At 37.6% G+C, this 21,884-nt stretch overlaps 1 protein-coding gene and 1 pseudogene across 2 annotated transcripts in view; one reads left to right on the forward strand and one right to left on the reverse strand.

Annotated features, from left to right (window-relative positions):
- VWA8 (von Willebrand factor A domain containing 8) overlaps window positions 1–21,884 on the reverse strand; it is a 392,708-nt gene that overhangs the window by 211,798 nt on the left and 159,026 nt on the right. Inside the window, exons 20-21 of the mRNA XM_081082746.1 lie at window positions 20,825–20,896; window positions 3,415–3,491 (exon numbers count right to left, since the gene is read on the reverse strand). Coding sequence (XP_080938872.1) covers window positions 3,415–3,491; window positions 20,825–20,896 — 149 coding nt within the window. The remainder of the gene's footprint in view (window positions 1–3,414; window positions 3,492–20,824; window positions 20,897–21,884) is intronic.
- Window positions 10,450–17,462, forward strand: LOC308511732 (large ribosomal subunit protein eL31-like; annotated as a pseudogene). The gene is made up of 2 exons: window positions 10,450–10,574; window positions 17,077–17,462. The product of its transcript is annotated as a large ribosomal subunit protein eL31-like (transcript).

Below are 21,884 nucleotides of genomic sequence, written 5' to 3' on the forward strand. Positions count from 1 at the left end.
GACACACTAAACCCAAGAAAACAACAGGAAGGATACAATAAAGATAAAATCTGAAATATTAAAAGAGAAAAGAAAAATACAAAAGAGAGATTCAACTATGACAAAAATTGGTTGCTTGAACACACCAATAGGATTGGCAAAATTGATCATGAAGAAAAGAGAGAAGGCAAATAACCAATACCAAGAATAAAAATAAAGATACCATTGACTGAGCCAGGGACATTAAAATATCACAAGATGCCTGGCCGGTGTAGCTCAGTGGTTGAGTATCGACCTATGAACCAGGAGGTCGTGGTTCGATTCCCGGTCAGGGCATATGCTCAGGTTGTGGGCTCTATCCCCAGTAAGGGGGGCGTGCAGGAGGCTGCCAACCAATGATTCTCTCTCATAGATGATTCTATCTATCGCCCTCTCCCTTCCTCTCTGAAATCAATAAAAAAATATATTTTTTAAATCACAAGATGATATTATTAACAACTTTATACCAATAATTAGAAGGAATAATTCCTACAAAAATAAGATGCATCAAAACTTCTTATAACTATTAAAGAAATTAAATCATAAGCAAAAGACCTGTTTACAATGAGTGTGACATACACCCAAGAATAATTATTAAATATCAGTTATATTTCTTTACCTCCTTTTTTGCTGATTAAGTAACCCCCATAATCTATAATCAGAACTGACTGAGGTAGCTGAGCCTAATATACCTTTCTTAAAAAATATTTTGTCCAATATAAAGAAATGGAGAAACTATCCCACTATAAAAAGAGACTCTCATAAAAAGTGACTTCTTTCTGGGGAATAAACTTGAGAACTGATTTCAAGTTCTGAAGTCATTCTTAAGAAAAAGTTGGCCTTCTGCTTAACTATTTTAAAATATAAAATTTAAATTATTTAGTTTTGCTCTAAATTGACATCATATGCTTAAGTGGCAGCAGTATATACATTCATTAAAACTTTCAGACAGTTACATATTTTAAGGGCACTGTTAAACAGTGAAAACTAAACACAATGTAAACAAAATAAAGCAGCACAAATTCTCCTAAGAATGTAAAATTGCAATGTTCATTGAATCATCCTTAAACTGTAAAATATGGGTCTTGCCATGGCTCAAAAACTAAACCAGTGATATGTTATAAAAAGTTATTAAGGTGAGAACTAGCAAACTAGTTAAATACTTTGATTCTTTCATTATTTTTCCCAAACTTAAAAAAACACACAAAACTGGTGGAAATGCTTAAAAGGTAAGGGAAAAAATAAGAAGTTTTTCATATTCAGTGAACATGAAAAATTGAAATAATTACAAACAAGAACAGTATTACAGCTCCTTAAATATAGAGATTTTATTTCTTAATCCATTCTATATCTCCTATAACATCTAGCCATTTTGATATAGTATATTCTTTTTTTTCTTATAAAAGTGAGTCAAAACTCCTAGGTTTATATAAGGCATCACTAATACAAAAAAGAACCATGAGAAGATATGGTAATAGGCTATAAATTTTCTGGAACTATACAGGTGACTTACAGAAGTTTAAAAGTTGAGATAAGTTCCCCCATTAAAATTAGCAAATTAAAATTTGCACATATGCTGATAAATTTATTCCTAAGTATTTCATGTTTTAATGCTATTGTAAATAGTACTTTTACAATTTTATTTCCCTATTGTTCATTTGATTTTTTTTTTATATTCACCTTGTATTCTGTGACCCTATTCAATTCACATATTAGTTGATTTTGTGTGTGTGTGTAGATTTCTTAGTATTTTCTATACACACAATCATGTCATCTCTAAAAAGAGCCAGTTTTACTTCTTCTACTTGAGCATGTATGCCATTTATTACTTTTTCTTGCCTTATTGCACTGGCTAGGATCTTCAACATAATGCTGACTATCCTTGCCTTTACCAGAATCATAGGAGGAAAGCATTTAGTTTTTCACCATTAACTATAAGTTAGTCATAGGTTTTTCATAGATGTCTCTTATCAGGTTGAAGAAATTTACAGTCTAAATGCTTAAACATATTCATGGCATTATATTATAGTCCTTGTCTGTTAATTTCATTATCTACCACTTTAGGGTCTATTTCTATTAAATAATTTTCTTGCTTCTTTGTATATCTAGCAATTTTCCATTGAATGATTAACATTATGAATACTATGTTGTTGAATATCTGGATTTTATAGTCTTTCTCCACTCAAGGTTAAATCTGTTCAGCTAAGCAGTTAATTTTGTATGAGAAAAATTCATACAAAAATCATTTTATATGAAAAAAACTTCTAAATAATGTTAAATAGAAAGCATCCTTATTTATTTAAGGCTTATTTTTAAACTCTGTAAGGGTGTCTGTAGAGTAGCTTTTAATGTGAATACCAGAAGTATTTACTTAAGTCCCTGACTATGCGGGAGTTCTAGTGGTTGTTCAGTGCACAGCTATCTCTGGTGGTTGTTCTTTTCCCAGTGCTTGTGAACCTTACTGTGGTGGGACTAGTCTGGTGCCAGTTACTCCTTCAAATCCCAAGAAGGAGGTTTTGACCATTCTTCTGTTTTACTTTGGTTCTCTTCTCTTTTGGCCCACTAACTCTGCCTTCTTTTCTTCTACAATTATCTTTTAAGAACACATAATTATTTAGTGAAAGGACCCAAACAAGAAAACAATTCTTATAATTCAATCCAATATTTTTTCCACTACACAATGTTTTTTGTTTTTTTGTTTTTTTGTTTTTTTTATCTCCTGGGCTTAAAACAATAACAATTTAATCTAGTTTTAAGTTGCTTATTACTTGGTATATTCCTTAATTTCTCTCTCTCCCTCCCTCCTCAGTCCCCTCTATTGACGTGCTTATATTTAATTTTTAAAAGATTTGGAATAGGTTAACTGATAAATCTAAAACCAATTCACGTCTAGAAAATCTATTTGATTAAAAACTATCCCTGAAACAGCATTATGACCACACAAATTTAGGTAAAAAGTGTTTTCAAGGAAGGCAAAGAAACTAACTTATTTCTTCCATATTTTTTGGTTCCTTATCTCATACCTGGGATTCATAGTTTATTGTTTCCCTTGGGGGCTATGTTAGCTTCCTGTCAGAGTGGGATTTGCCTCTACATATTTTTCTTCTAATTTAAGAGCCTTTATGTTGATGAAATCTGCTCCTAGAATATAAAGTTCATTACTCTCTGTCCACAAAATATCTATTAATTCATGTTTACAAAGTATTAGTCACTTTAAAAATAAATTTTGCCTGGTTTTATTACCTTTTAAGGAAAGGAGAGATAATAGCAGGAGGAACAGAAATGAAACTGGTTTATACTAGTACAGTTGGACTTTAAAAAAGTATTTTTAAGTTGTACTGAGGAAAATTAAATGATTAAATCAGATCTTAAGAGGTATGTGGCTTTTCCTCTTACCTGTGCAGCTGGATATATTCTCGGGGTCTATTGAGCAGATGAAGGAATCTGTCAACAATCTTGTTTTTTCCTACACCCTGTAATTACACAGAAAACATTAAAAAGAGATTTTTTCTCTTTTTTTCTTAATCTCCCCACTACCACCCATGCAGCCCCAGACAGTTGTCAGCCTGCTCTCTTATCTATGAATCTCTCTCTTTCTTTTGCTTGTTAGTTTATTCTGTTCATTAGATTCCACATATGAGTGAAATCATATGGCACTTGTCTTTCTCTGACGAGCTCATTTCAGAGGAGGAGGAAGAGGAGGAGAGGGAGGGGGTGGGGGAGGGGGAAGAAGAAGTTTTTATATGGAGATAAAACAAACCAGAATTTTTTTTTTTTTTTTACTAAAACCTATTTCCTCAAAGTTGTCCTATTTTACCTACTGTTAATGAAAACGAAACTAGCAAACCTACACAACACAACTTCTATGACATAGGCTTTTTTCTTAATTTACTTCTAAATACACTATTTCTAAACTCTTCTCATTAAAAAATATATAAGTAATTTTATCCTTCTACATATTGTTTTTTCTCTTCTGTAATTTTATACTGAAGTGTCAACATTACAGCAGAATATTAACTATTTTAGATTTGAAGAATATCATTAAAGGTGATCAAATAAGTGTAAAAACAATGATTTCTTTCAATCAGTTCTTCAGATGCATGGTTTTCAGTTGCAGGAAGAGGTAATACTCAAACATTCACTTTTCCTTTTATCCCTCTTTCTACTTCTTTAAAACTTTGGAAACCTAAAATTATAACCAGGGTTTATTACTAAGTCTCAGCAATATGTGTTCTTCCTACAAACGCTCTCATTTCCTTACCACTTACTAATGCTGAGAGTTGCTATCCTTTTGCAGAAGACAGTTAAAAATGAAATCCACTCCCATGCTATTTCCCCATTTTAAGGGTAAAGGGGGTCAAATATATGGTGAAGGAAGACTTAACTTTTGGTGGTAGGCACACAATGCAACATAAAGATGATGTATCATAGAATTGTACACTTGAAACCTATATAACCTTATTAACCAACTAGAAGCCCACTGCACAAAGATTCACACAACAGGCCACCCTTCCCCTGGCTGCCGGCACCGGTTTTCCTCCGGCACCCGGGACCCAGGCCTTTGGTCCGGCCGCAGTGGAGAAGCCAAGCCTTGAGACTAGGCTTTTCCCCTCCAGCGCAGCGAGGCTTGGCTTCAGTCTCAGTCTTCACTCTAGCTGGAGCCTTCAGTATTCACTCTGTGCCTGCATATGCAAATTAACCACCATCTTTGTTGGGTTAATTTGCATAGTTACTGATTGGCTGGTGGGTGTAGCAGAGTGACACCAATTTACATGTTTCTCTTTTATTAGTGTAGATGTCATCCCAATAAATTTAATTTTAAAATAACAATAAATAAATAGTTTTCACATAGAGGTGGAATACTCCATAAATGAGATGTAAATATTTTAACAATTGATTTATGTGGAAAGAATAGAAGTGGATTTAAAAAGCTGAGTTCTATAGGTTATAGCAATAAATAATACATTGATTTCTTATACTGTGCAAGGCTCTATGTTAATTATTTTCATATGTTATTTCATTTAATCATCATAACAATTCCATGAGGTAGATATTATGATTATTCCAACCTCACAAATCAAGAAACCAAAGCTCAGAAAAGTTAAGCAACATGTTCATGGCTACACAGCTAATCATCATGGAGCTGGGATTCAAATTCAGGCCTGTCTCATTCTGTGGCTCATGCTTTTAGTTTCAACATTGTGGATTATATTTCTTTCAATCTGTAATTGGTTTTGGTAACCTGGGCCTTGAATTATCTCTTTCCCAACATCTAGGAATCCAACCTTTAAAAAAGTTAGATAACGAAAAAGTATGGTAGCAAGAACAGAAATTAGACAGATAAGGGAAAAGTATTGTAGCAATTAATTTTTCTAAAACAAAGACCTCATCAGGTCATTTCTGACTAAACTTTTAAAGCTCTTATAGTCCCTTTAAGTAAATGCTAAAAGCATAACCTCGGAAAAACTTCGTGTAAATATCCTAAGCAAAATCAAACATCATAGCAATCTACGCTTTCCAATCATAGTTTTAACCTAAAACAGAAAACCCTCAGGATTACTTTAATTGAATAAATACATACATAGTATCTTATCTTCCCATTTTAAACGCTGTATGTACTCATTCTTCTCACTGGGAAATTGAGAAAACAAAGCACTTCCCAATGTGCAACTGCTAAAACAAATCTGCCACCATTTTTTTTGTTGCTGTGCATATTTATGTGTGCTTACTAGTCCTTATTCTGTATATACAATCTGTATCCTTTAATAAAAATTAGCACGAAATAGCTTTAACATCATTATTTACTCATTTTGAAGACAATTTAAGAGAGTGAAAAATTAAAAGGGAAAAGGAACCCATATGATGAGAGATCCTCAAAGGTAGAAATTGTCTCATGACAATGGCACTTATCAATTACTGGTTAGTCTTTTGTGTTCCTCATAACAACGGACTGGAAAAAAGGAGTATCACAGAGGTAGGAGTCAGATGGCCTTTAAGTGCAGGGTTAGGAGAAACAGGGAATATGGTAAGCCCCACAGGCGAAAATCACACTGAGGACTGGAAATAAATGTGCTTTCAGTTTCTGAGAGAAATGTTCAAGGACCATGACTTCAAAGACTTGGAAGTCTGGGACTCTTATGACATGCTCAGGCTTACTATTTTAGTCACCCTGTTTCCTCAGAGAGATTAGCAGTAAAATCCTTTTGACGAAAGGGCTTATGCATTTGTCTTCCTGGACAAGAAGAAAATGCAAAACTTGGAAAACTCTATCCACATCCTGTCAAGAGGGGGAAAGTGCAAGGAGTAGAGTAGAAGAAAAGGGCCAAAGAGGAATGGAAAGCGGGGAGAGCAAATGAGTCTAGGGATGGAATTTTAAGTCCTGGGACTTACAAGTTGAAGGATTGCCACCAAAGAAGAAAAACTTGCAAGCTTGCTGTGTCGGCCCACTGCAAGGCTCTCAAACATGTTCCTAATCAGCCAACTGTCTTTGTTCACACTGTCTGTTCTGACTAGAAGAGCCCATCCTTCCCCATGTATCTGTTATCTTCCACTCACCCCTTGGTGTTCTAGTGAAATGTCCCTGCTTCTCTGAAGCTTTGCCCAATTCTTGCTTTGTCTTCTCTCCTTCAAACCTGAAGACCAGGATAGTTCCCTCCTTTGGGTTCCTAAACCACCATCTCTTAGAGCACTCACCACACTGTACGCTAGCAATGTGTCAAGTGTCTCAGCAAGAAGACGCACTCCTTGAGGCCAGGACAGTCCCCCTATTCATGTTCCTACCACTGGTGACTCACATATAAATTTTAATAGGTAATAACTATTACAATTTGAGGAAAGGAAGAAAAGGAAATGGAAGTCATGCAATTTGCTCTTATTACAGGGGCCAGTAACCTCTTCCAGGGCAGTTCTGCTCCCTTTTATCAAACAAAAAGGAAACTGACATTTACGGAGCCCTTTGCTTTCTGCATACACACCCTTTCAGTGCTTAATTACTTGAATCCTCACGCCAGTCATGTGAGTGGGAAATAATGTACCTATTTTGGAGAGAAGGAAATTTAAATTCTAAGCAGTTAAGAACCTTATACACAATAGGATTTTGAAGGCAAATACATTCTGACTCAACAACTGGGCTATTTTCTGTTTCCCCATCTTGCCAAACAGAATGTCAGGAGATAGCTGCACTGAACTGATGTCATAGAGTCAAAAATCAGTCAGTCCAAGGCTATAAAAACAGCTTAAAACACAAGTCCGGGAACTCCCTGCATGGTAACTAAGGTTTAGGAGGGGAACGATGAGGAAGTCAAGCTGAATCTTTTCCTGGAGAGTAATATTTTAAATGGACTCTAATTCCATGGCCAGTATTCAGCTTTCCCTCATGTCTCTGAAATGCCATAGCTTTGGGCCTTTCTTCCAGTACCCACTCCCACCCCCGCCTTTTTTTTTTTTTTTGAGGGAACTTTTATTTTTTAAATTTCTTTATTAAGGCATTACATATGTGTCCTTATCCCCCCATTATCCTCCACCCCTCATCTCCTCACCCCCCTGGTGTCTGTGTCCATTGGGTAGGCTTATATGCATGCATACACGTCCTTTGATTGATCTCTCCCTTACCCCCACCCTCCCCTACCATCCCTTTGAGGTTTGACCGTCTGATCTATGATTCTCTGTCTCTGGATCTGTTTTTGTTAATCAGTTTATGTTGTTCATTACAATCCATAAGTGAATGAGATCATGTGATATTTATCTTTCTCTGACTGGCTTATTTTGCTTAGCATAATGCTCTCCAGTTCCACCTATGCTGTTGCAAATTGTAAGAACTCCTTTTTTACTGCAGGGTAGTATTCCATTGTGTAGATGTACCACTGTTTTTTAATCCACTTATCTGCTGATGGGCACTTAGGCTGTTTCCAAATCTTAGGTATGGTGAATTGTGCTGCTATGAACATAGGGGTGCATATATCCTTTCTGATTGGTGTTTCTAGTTTCTTGAGATATATTCCTAGAAGTGGGATTACTGGGTCAAATGGGAGTTCCTCCCCTAATTCTTTAATGTAGCTTTCATAGAGTTATATCAGTTTGTATAATATTTTGAGATGTTTCTGCATTTTTCCTTTTTAGAAAAGCTACTATATAAATGACATTAACAAATACCAACTGCAATCAAAAGTAAAAAAAGAAAGCTAATATTACAGTAAAATCACGAGAAATAAATTGCAGCAGCTTTTCTTTAAGCTTAAAATTCCCATCAAATGTTGAATTTTCCAACTTTGCTTAAAACTAGCCTGAAAATATACTTACTATACTATTAAGAAACTCGGCCCCTGCTTACTTTCTCTCAGGTGGAGTTTCTACTACTATCTGAGCCCAGATTTGCTCACTTAAATAAAGAGGGCCTAGACAACCTGATCTCTAAATATTATCTGATTCTAATATATTTATTTAATCCTATAAATAAGATATCCCTGATATATGATCAATGGAAATTTATTTTCCAAATTCTCAGTAAACATGCATTACTTACATAATCAGGAAAAAAAAAATAATAAAACTGAATAGTAAAGGATCCGAAACATTTGCATAAATGGGTTTCTTCAAAAACAGAGCCAACAAACAGTGCCCAGAAGTCAAACTAGAAGACACATTTCAATCACACTGCTATTTTTTCATGGCTCTAAAACACACATATAATAAATAAAAAAAAAAAAAATAAAAAATAAATAAAAAATAAATAAAACACACACATAAAAGCTTCCTATCAAAGTTATAACCTCCTTTTCAAGCAGAAATAATAAAATCCACATTCCTGCAATTTCCCTTTAAAATACCACATTGCTATAAATGACAAAGATATACTTTTGAGTAGTTTGGTCATTAGGTATGAACAAAACAGCCATGACAGATATTGGGGGTCGGGGAGATCAGTGTGTCTACAAAAACAAAATACAAATTCCAAATAAATCCAAGAAAAATATTCACTAAGAAACACTGGGTGGACAAACTAATTGGTAGAGAGAACAACATGGCAGAATGGCAAAGAATTTTCAGATTGTAATTCAGGCAAATTCACTAAGCAAGGGGATTGAGAAGGGACATATAATAATCTACACTAATAAAAGACAAACATGCAAATTGACAGTACCTTTGCTACACCTTAAGCCACGCCCACCAGCCAATCAGAGCAGCTATATGCAAATTAGCCAAACCAAAATGGCAGCTGGCAGCCATGGAGCTGGAGCAAGCAGGAGGCTTGGTTGCCCCAATGATGGAGGAAGCAAAGCTTCCCGCCTGCCATGGTGGCTCTGAGCTCCACTCAAAGCAACAAAGTTTCAATTATAGAATATAAATAAACCCCAGATACCTGCTTTCAGCCGGCTGTGGCCACTGAGCTGGAGTGAGCAGGAGGCGTGGGTTGCCCCTGGCAATGGAGGAAGCTAAGCTTCCCTCCTGCCTGCCCTGGCCGGCTCTGAGCTCCTCTCAAGGCTACAAAGTTTCAATTATAGAAGGTAAATAAATCCCAGAATAACAAAAAAATAAAAAAAGGAGAGGCTGGGAGCTTCTGTCACCGGGGGGCTTGACCAGCCTGAAAACAGACCTCAGCCCCTCACCCAGACTGGCCAGGCATCCCAGTGGGGACCCCCCACCCTAAAGGGGGTGTGGCCAGCCTGCAAACAGCCCTCAGCCCCTCACCCAGGCTGGCCAAACCTCCATGGGGTGAGTGTCCCCACTGGGGGAGAGGGGCTTGACCAGCCTTCAAACAGCCATCAGCCCCTCATCCAGGCTGGCCAGGCACCCCAGTGGGGACCCCCACCCTGAAGGGGGTGTGGCCAGCCGGCAAACAGCCATCAGCCCCTCACCCAGGCTGGCCAGGCACCCCAGCGGGACCCCCACCCTGACCTGGGACACCCTTCAGGGCAAACCAGCTGGCCCCCACCTGTGCACCAGGCCTCTATCCTATATAATACAAGGGTAATATGCAAATTGACCCTAACAGCAGAACAACTGGGAATGACTGGTCACTATGACACACACTGACCACCAGGGGGCAGATGCTCAATGCAGGAGCTGCCCTCTGGTGGTCAGTGCACTCCACAGGGGGAGCTCTGCTCAGCCACAAGCCAGGCTGATGGCTGTCAGTACAGTGGTGGTGGTGGGAGCCTCTCCCTCCTCCTCAGCAGCACTAAGGATGTCCGACTGCAGCTTAGGCCTGCTCCCCGCTGGCAAGTGGACATCCCCCGAGGGCTCCTGGGCTGCCAGAGGGATGTCTGACTGCCAGCTTAGGCCCAACCCCCCGGGGAGTAGGCCTAAGCCAGCAGGTGTTCATCCCCCGAGGGGTCCCAGACTGTGAGAGGGCACAGGCTGAGCTGAGGGACCCCCCCCCCCCCCAGTGCACAAATTTTTGTGCACCGGGCCTCTAGTATAATATAAATAAAGATGAGTGTCATTATATTTGATGAAACCAAGTATTTCATAGCTTTGGGATTACCAGGTTGCTGGAGCTACAAGTACAGGCCACTTAGTTATCAAATTCCCTGCTGCCACTACCAGCTGGGACACAGGCAAGAAAATTTCAGAACAAACTGTTCAGCCCCTTCATACATATTAGACAATTATACTGGCATAGCAACATGGTATATTTCTGATGTTGTACCACAGCAATCTGCTACGGCTCAGTTCAAATCATTAATTAGTAAAATTCACACATTCTTTAATTTTGGCAATAAAATATTCACAGTATCTCAGTATTAAATAATTGAACAAACATTTACTGAGCCTGTACCAGAAGAAAAACTAAGTTCCTGGTCATAATAAACCTATATTAATAGATGAAATGAGATATAAAGAATTATATAGAGTTATATAGTTACATGATATAGAATTATAGTAATAATGTGCATGGAGTCCTACTTCATTGGCACTAAATATATGCTTACTGATTTTCATAGTGTATAAAAGAGTTCTAAATCAAAAGCTATAAAAATTAGAAAATAAAGCAATTATTTCTAGTTTGGGAAAAAATAATACATTTTAATTTCATTGTGTAAATTAATCAAGAACTTAAATTGGCTTAATGAAATTTATTCTAGAATATATTTCTTCATTTGAAGTTTATCAATATTGGTATAATTCTGAATAAAATATTTGTATTCATGAAAATTGGCCAATGTATCTCTAGATAATGAGAACAGGATTGTATATCTTTTCTCTTTCAAAGGGACTTGGGAGGCACATTAATTAAATGCAATGACCAAGTTTCATTTGGGTATTAATTATTAGGTACAATAATAGACCTGTGATTATACTAGAGAGAAATTCTGAGACATTTCCTATTATAACAAAAATGCATTATGTAAAAGATGTATTAAAAGGTGATATATTTAGCCCTGACTGGTTTGGCTCAGTGATTCAAGCATTGGCTGGCAGACCAAAGGGTCATGGGTTTGACTCCTGGTCAAGGGCATGTACCTTAGGTGCAGGTTTCATCCCGGCCCCAATCAGGTGCCTGCAGGAGGCAATCAATCGATGTGTCTTTCTCACATAGATGTCTGTCTGTCTGTCTGTCTGTCTCTCTCTCTCTCTTCCCTCCCTCCCCTTTACTCTCTCTAAAAGTCAATGGAAAAAATATCCTCAGGTGAGGATTAAAAACAAAAAATATGACATTTTTAAAAAGTGTTGGGGGAACAGATAAAACAAGATGGACAAAATGTTGATAATTGTTGTGACGGGTACAAGGGAGTTCATTACTCAACTTTTTGTAGAATATATTTGAAATTTTCCATATTAAAATTTTTTTAAATGCCCTGTACTCTATATGTAAAGTACTGAACATAAGTTTGCTACTAAATATTATTACTGTTATTGTTATAACTGTTGTTACAACTAGAATAAGAATTAGCATGATCCGATAAAAAACAAAAGCATGCGCTTTGAAGGTCTAAGTCCTAATTGTCATTAACTACCTATGTGATCTTGAGCAAATATTTATACCTGTTTGAACTTCAGACTGCTTATCTGTAAAATGTGGAAAATAAAAATATATATCTCAAAGGGTTGCAGAACTAAATGAGATGATCAAAAAAGTACATTGGAAATTGTAAAACATACAAATATTAGCATTTTTAATACTTGCTCAAAAGAAACTTAAAATTCAATTATAGAAGAAATAAAAACTTATCACGCTTTAAAAAAAATTAATTCAAAATAATGATGAAATACTGTAAAAGTCCAGAGGAAGACAAGATTATTTCTATTTGGAAGAGACTAAAAAAAGCCTTCATAGAGAAAAAAATCATCTGAGTTCTTGAAAACTGGTAGGATTTTCATAGGCAAAGACGAGTGGAAGGAGCACTGTAAGAAGCAAACAGTACGAAAAATGGCTGGGGGAGCAAAAGGTCATGGTATACCCAGGGAGGGAAAGAAACTCTACTTTGGAAGAACTAGAATTATAAAAGTAGTTTGGAGCCAGGTAATAGGACATTCTGAGTATCTCCCTAAGAAAGAGACTTTATCTGATAGGAAAGGCAGGACCACTTTCAACTTTAAGCAGGAAAATAAAATTAAGAGATGCTTTCTAAAATTTATCTCACTGCTGATCAGAAATTACCATGAATTAAAAAAATTTCCTAAAGTATCAGTACTGTGAAAACATGAAGCACATGATAGTCAAAGAGAGAGAGGGCATCCTGTATGAGAATCAGCCAGAGCTAACTTTTTACCTGATAAGTAAGGCATAATATATTAGAATTCTGGTAAGGGCAAAACCTATGCTCTGTGGATTACAAGAGCTTACATATAAAAATTTCACCGATTGCTATTATTTGGTAAAATGATAAAAAGACTGGCTTAAAAATGTTTAAGAAGTTAATAAACCTGACAAATAATTGGACTATATTCAAGTAGAAGTGACTGCAAATTGTTAACTGTAGCTCATTAAATATAAATTACATTTTGATGACTTGTTTTGCAATTTTGCCTAACATCAGAAACAAGAAAAACTGTAGAGAACAGTATGGAGCTTCCTCAAAAAACTAATAATGGAACTTCCATTTGACCCAGTGATCCCACTCCTAGGAATATATCCAAAGAAACTAGAAACACCAATCAGAAAGGATATATGCACCCCTATGTTCATAGCAGCACAATTCACCATACCTAAGATTTGGAAACAGCCTAAGTGCCCATCAGCAGATGAGTGGATAAAAAACAGTGATACATTTACACAATGAAATACTACGCTATGGTAAAAAAAAAAAAAAAGGAATTGTTACCATTTGCAACAGCATGGATGGAACTGGAGAGCATTATGCTAAGTGAAATAAGCCAGTCAGAGTAAGATAAATATCACATGATCTCACTCCTTTGTGGAATATAATGAACAACATAAACTGATTAACAAAAACAGATCCAGAGATAAAGAATCATAGATCAGACCATCAAACCTCAGAGGGAAGGTAGGGGAAGGTGGGGGTAAGGGGAAGAGATCAACCAAAGGACTTATATGCATGCATATAAGCTTAACCAATGCACACAGACACCAGGGGGGTGAGGGCATGAGTTGGGGGGTTGGGGAGCAATGGGGGGATAAGGACACATATGTAATACCTTAACCAATAAAGAAAAAAAAAGAAACAAGAAAAAATCACTATCTGTAGATGATTAAATTTTCATTTCTTAAATCAAAATACTGCATATTTTAAAAATAATTCTTATGTAAGGGGTACCTGAATGTTTTAGAACACTATATTGATAAAATATTTTTCCTTCAAATATTTGATAAAATGCAACTGCCTCTCAAAGCTCAAGTTTCTTCACAAAAACAAAAGTTATTCTTGGGAGAAGCCAAGATGGCGGCATAGGTAAACACCAGAGATTGCTGCCTTGCACAACCACTTAAAAAATACAACAAAAAGACGGAACGGACATCATCCAGAACCACAGGAAAGCTGGCTGAGTGGAAATTCTACAACTAGAAGGAAAGAGAAAAGCATACCGAGACTCAGAGGAGGTGCTGTGCGGAAGTGAAATACAGAGGTACAGAGGCGCATGCAGAGAGGGCTGGCGGCTGAGGACATGGTTGTCTTTTTCAATCGGGAGGGAGTCTCAAGCTCTGAGCTCCAGTTCCAGGCAAGTTTCTGGGGACCCAGACTCATACAGCAGAAACTGGACTGTCTGGCACCGTCGGAACTCGAGGGCAGCTTTCTCTCGGGGGTGCTTGCAGCGATTGCCCGGACACTGAGAAGCAGGGTCTCTGAGGGCAGGACTTTGGGCAGCCATAACTGCTCGCTCCGCCCTGTTGATCCCCTGGAACCCTGCCCCACCCAAGCCCACGGATGCTTTTGCATATGAAAGGCCTGGCCCTTTGCAATCTGATAATTACCTAACAAACTGCAGCTGGCCCAAGGCCCCAGGGCAACTTGCATTGTGTCACAGCTGGCTCCTGCAGGATAGAGTAGCACCTCCTTAGAGATCCAGGAGCCAGTGTGCCCGGTGGTCAGAGTGGGACCATCCAGATTGCAGCTCCTAGGATCCATAAAGGACACACTCAGGGGCAGACTCAGTGAGCATCAAAGCCCCATTGAAGCAAGTCCTGCCCTGGAGGGGTGGCTCCAGCACAGAAGTTCTCCCACTGCAGACACACCTGATTCTCACAGCCAATTGGCCTGGAGGTCAATCCCTCCCAGTGTTACCTACAACAAGACTGTGCACAAAACCCACAAGGGGGTGCAACAAGAGTGTCTACCTCAGGTAATTGGGGAGGCTGAGCCACTGGGCCCTGTAGGACACCTAGCACAGAAAGCCAATCTACCAACACAGCGAAGCATAAACAAATGCGGAGACAAAGAAACATGACACAAATGACAGAAATGAAGGAAAGCAAACTACTGGACATAGAGTTCAAAACCACACTTTTAAGGTTTTTCAAGAATTTTCTAGAAACCGCCGATAAACTTAATGAGACCCTCAAGAAATCTAATGAGACCCTCGAGGTTGTGATAAAGAACCAACTAGAAATTAAGCATACACTGACTAAAATAAAGAATATTATACAGACTCCCAACAGCAGACTAGAGGATCACAAGAATCAAGTCAATGATTTGAAATACGAAGAAGCAAAAAACACCCAACCAGAGAAGCAAAATGAAAAAAGAATCCAAAAATACAAAGATAGTGTAAGGAACCTCTGGGACAGCTTCAAGCATACCAACATCCGAATTATAGGAGTGCCAGAAGAAGAGAGAGAGCAAGATATTGAAAACCTATTTGAAGAAATAATGACAGAAAACTTCTCCTACCTGGTGAAAGAAATAGACTTACAAGTCCAGGAAGCACAGAGAACCCCAAACAAAAGGAATCCAAAGAAGACCACACCAAGACACATCATAATTAAAATGCCAAGAGCAAAAAGACAAAGAGAGAATCTTAAAAGCAGCAAGAGAAAGACAGTTAGTTACCTACAAGGGAGTACCCATATGACTGTCAGCTGATTTCTCAACAGAAACTTTGCAGGCAAGAAGGGAGTGGCAAGAAATATTCAAAGTGATAAATACCAAGAACCTACAACCAAGACTACTTTAGTCAGCAAAGCTATCATTCAGAATTGAAGGTCAGATAAAGAGCTTCACAGATAAGAAAAAGCTAAAGGAATTCATCACCACTAAACCAGTATTATATGAAATGCTGAAAGGTATCCTTTAAGAAGAGGAGGAAGAAGAAAAAAGTAATGATACAAATTATGAACAACAAATACACATCTATCAACAAGTGAATCTAAAAATCAAGTGAATAAATAATCTGATGAATAGAATAAACTGGTGATTATCATAGAATCAGGGGCATAGAAAGGGAGTGGACTGACTATTCTTGGGGAGAAAGGGGTTTGGGGGATGCGGGAAAAGACTGAACAAAAATCCTGCACCTATGGATGAGGACAGTGGTGGGGAGGGGGTGGGTGGTGAGAGCGGAGGGTGTGGTGGGAACCGGGTGGAGGGGAGTTATGGGGGGAAAAGAGGAACAACTGTAATAATCTGAACAATAAAGATTTAATTTAAAAAAAAGTTATTCTTACGAAGTTTTTAAACAACATCAAAAAAATGCTGCTATAGGCTGATTGTATAACCCAAAATATTCACAATGAGTATCAATATATATAAAAGGCTAAGTGACTGACCAACTATAGGCTGACTGTATAACCCAAAATATTCACAATAAGTATCTATATATAAAAGGCTAAGTGACTGGCCAACTGGCCAACTAGCCAACTGGCTGGTAGGTATGATGTGCACTGACCACCAGAGGCCAGATGCTCAATGTAGGAGCTGCTGAGTTACAACTTTGCAGAGTGCCCTCTCGCACTCCAGGGGGGGCCCCTCTGGGAATGTCAGACTGCTGGTTTTGGCAGATCCCCACAGGCCAGGCTAAGGGACCCCACCTGCCAGAAGGACCCTGGTCACTCCCCAGGTGCAGCTGTCTGGGGAGGGACCGAGGGAGGTTGTCTCCAGGGTGTGTCTGGTCCATCTCACCCAGTCCCGCCACGCTAGCCACCTTCTAATTAATTTCCTTTCAATGTACATGAATCCGTGCACCAAGCCTCTAGTTGTGTATATAAAATAGAATATAGCTCTACAAATCAAAAGAAAAGATGTGGAAGGAGGGAAGGAGGATTAATCTTAAATAGAGTTGGGACAGAAGTACCACTGACAGAAAATTCACAGGCATTTCTCCTTTTACCCTCTCAGTAAAGCTGAAATAAATAGTCATGCTATGATTTTTTTAAAAAGCCAGTATGAAACTTGTAAATGCATGAAAGGTACATGCCATGTTATAATCATAGTAAGTAGAAGATACTGCATATAACAGCATACAAAAGTGGTTCTACAATATGCGGCATTATATGCTAAGGGACCATCAAACGTGCAATTTCCAGGCACCATATCACTTTGGCTAACCGGCAGCAATTCTGCCTCACTTACTGAAAAGTACACGTACTGTGCCCTAAAATCCCACAAAGAAAATTAGAAGGAGAAAAAAATCAATTTGGCTTTCATTCCAACTTGGGTCCAGACTAATTGCTCCCACAAAGAAGGGTGGCAAGAAGAAGGGGCTGTTCTGCCATTAAGGAGGTAGTGACCACAGAATACACAATCAACATTCACAAGCCCATCATGGAGTGGGCTTCAAGAAGCATGCCTGTAGGGCACTCACAGAGACTTGGAGATTTGCCATGAAGGATAGGGGAACTCCATATGTATACACTGACACCAGGCATTGACACCAGGCTCAACAGGGCTGTCTGGGCCAAAGGAATAGGCATGTCCCATATCATATTTTGATAGTTGGTCCAGAAATTGTATGAGGATGAAGACTCATCAAACAAACTTTATAAATTGGTCATCTACATACCTGTCACCACTTTAAAAAAATCTACAAACAATGTGGATGAGAACTAATTGCTGATTGTCCAATAAAGTCAAAATCAATTTTATTTCACCAAAAGATGAGGGTCACTTTGTTTTGCCATAAGGGATGTTTATGGAATTGTTAGCTTACCAATAGAATAGTTATAAAATCTTGTCTAATCTTGAGAGAATTATAAGGGAAGAAAAGGTGGGATTAGGCTTAATAAAGATGATAAACCTTGAGATTTCTCAAAATCAACACACTTTCTTACGTCTATTCAATTTCCTCATTGTAATTTCCTCTGGTAAAGAGCAATCTTTCAAAACATCTCTAAATTTACAGCTTCAACTGTTGAAAAGTTTCGTTCATGGACTTTAGCCAGTTTCTACTTTGCAGACAGAAGGCCGGGTAGACTGTATCTATCTATAGACAGTTTGTATTAAGAGAACGCTCATTAACACTTCATTGTATAATTATACTAACCCACTGCTGGCTTCTCTGTTAATATTTAATTCAAAGCTTCACTTCTAATTGAGTTGGGGTTTTTTTTTTGAGTAATTATCATATAATGTTTTAGAAAGACGAAGAGAAAGAAAGGAACCAGATCAACTGCTACAAATGGTTTACTTATATTCAAAATAAATCATGTGATTAAAATAGGCATTTTCCCAGATGGCTGTCACTTTGCATTTCAGTGAAAACACCAGTGACACTACCCCATGAGAGTTGAGAGGCAGCAGCCCTCAACTTACCTATCAACTGCACCTTCACTTGCCTTTTTCTTTTTGTTTTGTTTCACAAGATGGAAATAAGAGTGAAGGTGAGAAGGTGCATAAAATAGAGAGATACTGAAATACCACTGATAAAGAAAATAATTTTTTTCAAAGCTGCTGATGAAGGACCTGAGTTACTATGACTGCAAAAGTACATGTTCCCGAAAAAGAAATCTGGAAGGAGAAAAGCAGGAAAAGAGAACACATACTGGTAACTCCATACCAGTCCTTAGCAAAGTACATCTCTGTGTGGGGTACTTGCTATGAATTTGCCAACGAATATTACAGGTAACTTCATCCTCCCACATACATACCAAATAGAAGTAGTTAATGGAAGCAGTAATTATTAATAATGTATACATATACCCAATCACCACACTGCACACTTTAAAAATATTGTAATTTTGTCAATTACACTTTAATAAAGCTGGGGGGAAAGAGTCTATAATCTTTCTGAGATCTTAACACTAACATTAGCTTTTGAAAACAAGTTTGAGAGGAAGTGAAATTGGCTAAAGTACTCAAAAAGTTCTATTAAGTAGTTTTAACCCACCACTTTGGTCCAATTTTCACTCCTTGACCTGGTATATGTAAGCATGCACAAAGTTAGACCTCATTTAATTAGCTAAATACTAATTAGCACTTAATTATTACTAGAAATTTAAAAATAATTAGTATTGCATTATTCTTTCCTAGTGATAATGCTGCCAGTCTCTGATACTCTCAGTATGTTACCATGTCCAGTTGAATGGGCCACTTAACTATTAAGTGGACACCTCCTAGATTCTATCAAACTTGTTTTTCTTCATTAAAATGTTGCAAATTTACAAAATAAAACATTTAGTCAATTTCTCTTAGAATCTCCTGACTCCTTGGGCTTCAGAAATATCAAGGACTGAATACTGGACTATTAACTGATCATCTTCCTCCTATTGTGATATATAAACTCATCAGGAAAAATGATTTTTCAGTATATAAGAGTAGGTAGAACTTTTCAAATAGTAAAAAAATACCATGAATAATTTATCACTTTCCTTTTAATCATTTAGAAAAAAATGAAACAAGAGAATATTAAAGTCCTTTTTAATAGTACAGTGATACACAGATTTACCTCATATGATGTCTACATTAACCCAATAAAGTGCTACAGGTTAGATTTAAGGAAACTCAGCCTCAGTAAAATGAGCAATGTGCCCAGAGTTACAGCTCTCTGTGAAAGTATTGCTATTGGACCTCTAACCAGTTAACTGCCAAGCCTGTGCACTCAACCAGTAAACCACTCAATTGGCCCACTTCTTGTAAAAAGAAAAGTCAGCACTTTAAAATGGTATGTCTGAGGAACTAAATAAGGACTATGTTTTATTTTTATAAGTTAAAAAAAGGAAAAATAAAGACCAAACTCCTGAAAACTTGTTATCCTTAAGTCAAAATCAATTTAAAAAAACCAAAGGTGCTGTTTACTGTGAGTCTGACAATTCAATTAAGGAAAATTATCAGAACCCTCCTAAATATAAAATATTCATCCATTCCCTCCAGAAACACATATTGAATATCTACTATATAGCAGGTACTTTGCTAGAAACTGAGGATATAGAGATGAGCAAGGGAAGTGTGGTAGCTGCCCTTGAGGAGCATATAGACAAGGTGGAAAGACATCATTGTACACACAAATACAGTACATATGACTAGTGTGATGACAGGGAGATAGAAAGACACAGAGAAGCAGGGGAAACCTAACTCAGTCAGGGACTAGCTAAAACCTCCTTGGAGTTAGGGGGAGGGGGCTGGGAAGAGGGCTGGGAGTGCTCCATGCAGAGCAGAGCATGCACCGAAGACTAGAGCCCAGATAAGAAACTGCAGGCTCTGGCTAATAGAGTGCCTGAAAGGAGGGAGTCAAGCCTTATGAGTAGAAAGGTGGCAGAGCCTAGTCAGTGATGGCGAACCTATGACACGCGTGTTAGAGGTGACACGCAAACTCATTTTTTTGGTTGATTTTTCTTTGTTAAATGGCATTTAAATATATAAAATAAATACCAAAAATATAAATCTTTGTTTTACTATGGTTGCAAATATCAAAAAATTTCTACATGTGACACGGCACCAGAGTTAAGTTAGGATTTTTCAAAATGCTGACATGCCGAGCTCAAAAGGTTCTCCATCACTGGCCTAGATCCTGCAGGACACTGAAAGCCATACTGAAGACTATTCCTAAGGGCAGTGCAGAGCCAATTTAAACAAAAAAGAGAGACTGAATCAGATTTTAGTTTTACAAGTATCAATCTGGCTGCAGAGGAGAGAGTAGATCAAAGTGGGACTAAGTTCTGGGTGGAACTATATTAGAAAACTATAGCTATAATCCAGGTGCTAGGTGATGGTGAGATGGGCTAGTAGATATTTATGAGGTACAATAGACAGGACTTGGTGGGTGATTAAATGGGGGGTGATTTAAACCCTGAGGTGACTCTAAAATTTAGAAGGTAGAAGACCTTCATCATTTAATTAAACTAGTCATTTAGGTAAGAAAAAAAAGAATCATTTCTAAAAACTTATTCCAACAAAAACAAAAAGCTTACTGCTTTTATACTGTTACTATCACTTATTCATTAGTACCTTGAGTTCCAGCCATAACCGTAACTTACCTGGTTACCAACCAATAACAGATGTTCTCCAAGAAGAAAGTCTTTGAGCATATCTTCCATCACTATCATATGCTAGAGAAAAAGAAAACACAAGGTTAATTGTGTTTTGCACAATCAAGGTAAAATAAGAGTTAACTATAGTGATGTCTTCAATGGAAAGGAAAACATGTATCATAATAGATAATACCAAAACAATTTGATTAAAAAAAAAACACAAAAATTAATGCTGTGGTTATAAGTCAGTTATATAACCAATTAGGTCACTGATACTAAAAACCTGAAATAGTACACCTGAGCAAAACTAAGCCACTCACCAATATTTCAAATATATTTTTCAGCTATCAAATAATGTAGACTTGGTTTATAATATAGTATTTAAATTAACACTTGCTTATATAAATATACAAAAGCTTTCGAAAATAATTGGGGGAACATCGATCAGACGGTCAAACTTTAGAGGAAGGTAGGGGAGGGGAGGGGTAAGGGGGAGAGATCAACCAAAGGACTTGTATGCATGCATATAAGCCTAACCAATGGACACAGACAACAGGGGGGTGAGGGCTTGAGTGGGGGGGATGGGAGGGATAATGGGAGGATAAGGACACATATGTAATACCTTAATCCAGTGGTTCTCAACCTTCTGGCCCTTTAAATACAATTCCTCATGTTGTGACCCAACCATAAAATTATTTTTGTTGCTACTTCATAACTGTAATGTTGCTACTGTTATGAATCATAAATATCTGATATGCAAGATGGTCTTAGGCGACCCCTGTGAAAGGGTCGTTCGACCGCCAAAGGGGTCGCGACCAATAGGTTGAGAACCGCTGCCTTAATCAATAAACAAATTTAAAAAATAAAATAAAATAATTGGCGATTTCCATGGAAGATTTTACACTTATTTATCCTTAACAATTACCTTCAAAGGATGTAATAGCTTTAGAATTAAAAATATATAATTTACCTTCCACATTTTTAATGTAAATTAAGACACAAAATAATAAAAGAACAAAATTAAAGTGGTTCACAATAGCCACAAAGGAAATCCCATTGCTCTTTT

Source organism: Myotis nattereri (genome assembly GCF_964212035.1).
Source record: "Myotis nattereri genome assembly, chromosome: 2".
In the NCBI taxonomy this organism is placed as follows: Eukaryota; Metazoa; Chordata; class Mammalia; order Chiroptera; family Vespertilionidae; genus Myotis; species Myotis nattereri.